Raw genomic sequence first — 6,252 nt, 5'->3', positions numbered from 1 at the left:
TTCTATTTTTACCACAGATGTCGATGTCATCGGAAGGAGTTGTGTTTGCATTCATTCAGAGGATTGTTGAAACAAAATGTGATTCTCCTTCCCCTCATATCACCTTCATGAATATTCAGTAGCCTCAGCGCTGAGGTGAAAAACAAACAAAAAACAAAACACAATTATCACAAGTGGCAATTTCAACCAGATGTCTATAGGATTTGCCGGGCTGCGGCTATGGTAACTACAGTGTTTGATGGAGAACAAGCGTTCCAGAATCCTCCGTCCAGCCAATCGGAGAGACTCTGGGGGTTCTAATGACCCCTAGGTCAGAGGGGTCACCAGAGTAAAAAGCGGATCTGAGAAATGGCGGGCCCACTGCCAAGACAGGCCCATAAATCCCCTCTCTCAGAGGAAGCCATCTTGTATTATGCTGTTAAATCAAACCATAATCACAGCCTTGCATTGTGCTGCTGGCCCCGACCCATGGCGCAGAGAGGAGGCTACAATACGGAGGGAGATCAATTAGCCTGTGAGCTGAGCAGGAAAATAATGTGCTGCCTCCGAGAGAGAGAGAGCGAGAGAGTTCTGCTGCTTCACAAAAATACATTTTGTCAGCTTTACCAATTGTTTTAAATAAAATGTTTTCTACATGAAAAATACGAAACAAATTATTTTTTATATGAATATATACATCCTAAATGATAACATATATCTACTTTGAAGTGCTTACTGTAAGTTGAGAGAACATTATAAAGACAGAATAACAAAAACATTATATTATATAGCCTACATATGAAATGGTGTTGATCCATTGTAGAATGCATGTTCAACAGGTTGAAGTGTCTAGCTCAATTTAGCAGCCCGTAAGCGCTCCCTAGTGGACACACATGGAACAGTTTTAACTCAACCAATTTGACAGAACACCTTTAAGATCTTTACCATACTGTACATACAGTGTGTAGAATTATTATAGTTTAATTACAGTGTAATTAAATTACTACTTTAAAAACATATACAGTACTCTTTTTACAAGAGTGTGCCAAGCTGTCATCAAGGCTAAGGGTGGCTACTTTGAAGAATCTCAACTATAAAATTATTTTGATTTGTTTAACACTTTTTTGGTTACTACATGAATCCATATGTGTAATGTCATAGTTTTGATGTCTTCAGTATTATTCTACAATGTAGAAAAAAGTAAAAATAAAGAAAAACACGTGAATGAGTAGGTGTGTCCAAACTTTCAAATCAGACATCTTCAGAAGGGATACAAATCACAACAGGCGTTGAATTAGACTGTTTGTAAGGTGTTCTCGTTTTTTTAAAAATAATGTCAGATTGAATTATTTTCTGCAGAACATCCTTTTAACTAGAAGTGGCTCTCTGCTGGCTTGAAAGGACTTGAAACGTGGTGTGCTGCTTAAAACACTGAATATCACATCAATCCCTGAATCCTACTTTGTTCCAGTTTCTTATCATCCTGTATAATAAAACAGAGAAATTCACCTCCTGGATTCCCAGATCAGCAGACATCTAGGTGTCAGTTTGACACTGGTGCTGCTCTGCTCTCTACCGCTGGGGGACTAAGCCAGGGGCCTGATGAGGGCCCTTCCATATTAAACAGGCAGATTAGACACCTTAAACGGAGGGCAGCCTGGAGAGGTGCTGTTACCGAGACCTCCGGGGTCCTGCTGCCTCTCATCAGCCAGGTATGGAAGTGAGGTCACACACACACACACACACACACATACATACATATACACAACATGGGCTACAAGAAGAAAACCTCTCCTCTCTCCCCCACTGCCTGCTCTGCCTCACTGTCTTCCTCTCCTCACTGACCTCTTAGTCTGCCAGCGTCTGCTGCCGCGGTAATGCTACCACCATTCCCATCATGCACAGGGGCATACGAGCTCCCATGAGTCCCCACACCGCTCCCTGCCATCTGCCGTGATTTATAGAAAATGGCCGATGATTTATGGCCTAGTCATCTCACAATGAAGTTGTTTTCTTTCATTATGGCGACCTCCCGACCCAGCCGCCACTCCCCTGCCTGCTTGGGGAAATGTGTGCTAATCACACACCATAAAGATCTTTAAACAGAAGGGGGTTGGCCGGGGCAGTGGAAATGGAGGGGGCTTTAGTAGAATACATTTTCAACAGCGTGTGAATACTAATAGAGCTGAATTGAGCAGACCTTGGTGGTGGCGTGTCGGAGACGAGACACGGCCACCGCAGAGAGATACCTGCCTTAATGAGACTGTTTTAGGGTATTAAGGACGGTGGAGACGAGGTAGCTGCTTGACAGGCCGCTCACTGCAGCTACTGCACTGTTTCTCCTTCAGCTTTCATCTCTAAATGAAAATGACCTTTTTGGAGTCTTGGGTGATCCAGAAGAGTTCAAAGATTAATGCCTAGTTAAAGCTTGTAAACCTGGATGTCTCAGCGGTGACACATTTGCCCCAATGTTAATTGAATCATATGCCGCTGATTGTATTGTTTGTTAGAGGGAATCCGCTTCAAAGCTGGCCAGCCTACTAACACTTTCTTTTTGATCACTAATGATGCAGGTAGTAATAGTGTTTTTCCACTCTTTATTGGGGAGCCTTCAGATGACTGGAGAACGCACACAAGCCAAGGGTGCTGCAGTGACAAATGAGTGTCTGTGGTCTGCCGATTCACCACATCCTAAGCGTAATGGCCTGTGCCCTCTATCCTACCCCTGAGTAGGGAAGGCTACAGTGCACCTGTGAGCCCATAAGAGGAGCAGGACAACTAATAACTGCTCAATTCCACTTTCAGTTTGCCTCCTCTAAATGCCCCGTGTACAATGGCACGCTGTGCCGCGCGGTGAAACACCGCTTCCCATTCATTTTCAACGGAAGGAAAGTGGTGAGAAGCAGAGAGGGCGGGGTAACGTGGTAGCCTACATTTGCTGCTAAAATGATTTCCAAAATATATATTAAATACACAGATGATGCTTTTTTCCTCTCAAGAAAATGCAAAGAGCGCCATCTGCTGCTATTCCCATGTCCTGCAGGAGATGTTTCCTCCCACATTCTCGAGAAGATACTGTACGTCTGCTCTCAATTTATACTTCAAATATACAACATATGTGATTACATGCTTCGGACAGGGACTGAAGTTGGTTTATTTCAAGTTTAAATTTCAACAAGTTCTATCACGTGAGAAAGAAGTGAACAAAACATGAAATATGTACAGCTGTCATAATACACAGAAAATATAACAGACTGCATATAAATATAGGTACGGGAGGGATAAAACAATGACTGAAGCTAAACAAAAGAAGCATGCATTGTAAGTGGTTCACAAGGAATAGAACAGCCAAGCCAATATTACATCTGTGGAAAATACTGCCATTAAACTATTGGCTTTATTTACAGCAGCCTTGGGATGCATCCCAAATGGAACTTTATGCCCTATATAGGGCACTACTTTTGACAGAGTCCCATAAGACTCTGGTCAGATGTAGGGCACTAGGTAGGGAATAGGGTGCAACTTGGGAAATAACCTTGGTCTTCAACGCAACAAATTTCCTGTATAAGTCATGACATATAATACAGTATTTCAAAATGGGGGCAAAAAGAACTATTCAAAAGCAGTATTCAGAAGCTATTAGTATTGATTAATATTGCCAGGTGTACTGTAAAAAAACAAACAAGGCACAAGCAAATACACGCTCAAGATACATGGCTTGAGGATAATAGGGTTTGGTTTTTGATACAGGCCAATGTGTGCACACAGCATACAGTTACAGTATAGTATAGTATACAATGTTTGGTCTGTTAAATCAGCCCTAGCTTGGTAGCTGTAATGGATATCAATAGTGTGTGTGTGTGTGTGTGTGTGTGTGTGTGTGATATAATACAAGCTGACCAGACATTCATAGATTAGAAGCAACGTTTCTTCAACATAAAGTCAGAGTTGGGAATGTTAGTTAATCATTGAGGTTGCTGGGTATAATATTGCATGTTCCCTCGCATGCAAATCAGGTCTCTCTCTGACTCTCAATAACAAGTTTGTGAATCAAGGATTAAAAGTACTGTACAAAACACTGATTTTGAGTTTCATTTTTGATTCAATTGCAACAGGCAGGTCTAACAAAAGAAATACTGTGTTTTGTATTTGACAACATTTTGGACTTGGTCATAGCCAATGTTCCATCTAGTCTGTAGCTGATAAAAATTGCTAAGAGTTCTCACATTTGAGAAAAAAATAAATCATTGTGCACTGTTACAGTACATTTTAACAGTCAATGTAGTGAAACTATACTACAGAAACAGTAAGGCCCGATAGTGTTCTCAGTAACACGCCACCTTTATCTGGACTTTTAACAAGGGATGGGTTCAATTCCTTTCAATCAAATCAGGAAGTAAACTGAAATTCCAATTTCATTTTTTTTTATCCCCATAGACAAGCATTGAGGAAAATAGGGAAATGAAATTTCTGAATGGATTGAATTGAAATGGAACTGACCCAAACTCTGAATTGTAGTTCTAACTGAAACTGTAACCTTTAACATTCATAATAAGGAGAGTAAAATACATTAGGTTTAACGCCATGATTAGTATTTCTAAAGCAGCAGTAGCATTTCATAGGAGAGCTAAAAAATGGCATCTATACATTTCAAACAAGGACGGTTAACTTACAATGGTCATTTACAGTGCTTTGACAAAAAAAGGTTCATCCAAGTAGTTGGATTTTATGTTACTAATTCATTATTGCTGGATTCAACATTTTTTTTTGCCTCCTATGTCTTTAAATGGTAAAGATTTTTTGTTGAGCACTGGCACTTACAATGTCCTTCGATTATCGACTAATATGTCAGATTGTCAAGGTCTTTATACTATATGACAAATAGGTATTGCCCATATTTTGTTCTTAGACAAAAATATTTCACATTTGAAAATTCTAGGACTCGTCATTACGGTTTTACATTGCAAGAATACTTCAGATCCCAGTAGTTTTGACTCATTACAACGTGCCCGAATGTTAAAGCACAAAAAACAGCAGACTCAAACCTCGACCAACTCTACCAATAACTCCCCTTTCATAATAACATATTGTAATCCTTGTGAAAATTCAAAATATTCCTTCACAAGTTGTTGGGGCCCAAACCACACAGTCAACACAGGTGTAACACATAGGCAGTTTACAGAGGCTTATTCAATACAGCTTTTCACTGCATGTACTAATCATTGGCCAGCCAAATGATCTTCTCCCTCTAACGGAAATGAACGTTTTTAGATTCTCACTAACTGAGAAATTCTACAAGGATTATTCTTTAAATACAGGCTTAAAAACATAGCATCGTCACCAAGAACAAATTATTCAGGCGCCAAATACTATGGAATAATTACTATCAAAATCGCCATTTTTAAATTGCCCCTTTACAAATAACCAAACACGTTTCCAAATAAGCCTCTCTGTCCATTGCGAGAAGGAACACTAGAGGCAATGAGGCGGTCGTGTACAGAGCGACACTCGGCTTCCATCAACATTAAAACCTTTCAGACGGTTTAAAAAGGACTCAGGTTTCCTTCAAAGCTCTTTACATTCATTTGACTAGGTGTGAAGTAGTGTTGCATTCGAATCTTAATAAAATGTGGAATTAAAAGTATTTACAAGATGACAAAACAGAAGGAAATAAAACGTTGATTGCGACAGGCATAGGGTTTCCCAACCAGGAACAGCCTACAGCCTTTATTAGAATACATTAAAAACGACAAGGAGGTCTGGAAAGAAAGATTGAGGCACAACTGTTTCCCTATCTGGGTCACGTTCATTAGGGCACGCCATGGAAAATATTTCAAAACGGTAAAAATATAATACAATTAGTGTTTCTGATTGGACCAGTAGTCCACGCAGTCCCTTCCTGTTTCAGTCTGTTTTGCACCGTTTGGTGCCCTATGAACACAACCCTGTACTGTATGTACCTGCACACACACGGATGGAGCTGGAGGGTAATGTTCATTAGTATGAGGAGATGTCTGAGGAGCTGCTACTGTTGCTGGTGGACGTCTGGGCTCTCTTTATGTACAGGTTCAGCAGCTTCATCTGGTGGGATAGTAAAGACGCTGAATGAAACCAACCCATCCTAACACAACGTTTCAAGACATTGAAAAACATTCTGCAACCTGTAGATCTTGGAAAAAAAACAGAAGGGAATTAAAAGACATTGTCTGCATCCCAAATTGCGCCCTATTTCCTAGTGCACCACGTAGGGAATAGGGTGCCATTTGAGAGCGA

The 6,252-nt window shown here is 40.5% G+C and overlaps 1 protein-coding gene across 22 annotated transcripts in view; it reads right to left on the bottom strand.

Annotated features, from left to right (window-relative positions):
* Window positions 1-3,110: 3,110 nt before the first annotated feature.
* LOC110527497 (CLIP-associating protein 1-B) overlaps window positions 3,111-6,252 on the bottom strand; it is a 41,265-nt gene continuing 38,123 nt past the window's right edge. For all 22 annotated transcript variants that reach the window (XM_036982969.1, XM_036982967.1, XM_036982974.1 and 19 more), the window contains one exon: window positions 3,111-6,060. In XM_036982969.1, the coding sequence (XP_036838864.1) occupies window positions 5,977-6,060 (84 nt within the window). In that variant the 3' untranslated portion in view covers window positions 3,111-5,976. The remainder of the gene's footprint in view (window positions 6,061-6,252) is intronic.

This window comes from Oncorhynchus mykiss, chromosome 7 (genome assembly GCF_013265735.2).
Source record: "Oncorhynchus mykiss isolate Arlee chromosome 7, USDA_OmykA_1.1, whole genome shotgun sequence".
In the NCBI taxonomy this organism is placed as follows: domain Eukaryota; kingdom Metazoa; phylum Chordata; class Actinopteri; order Salmoniformes; family Salmonidae; genus Oncorhynchus; species Oncorhynchus mykiss.
The sequence above is the reverse complement of the archived record's forward strand: the minus strand, read 5'-3'. Positions and strand labels throughout refer to the sequence as shown.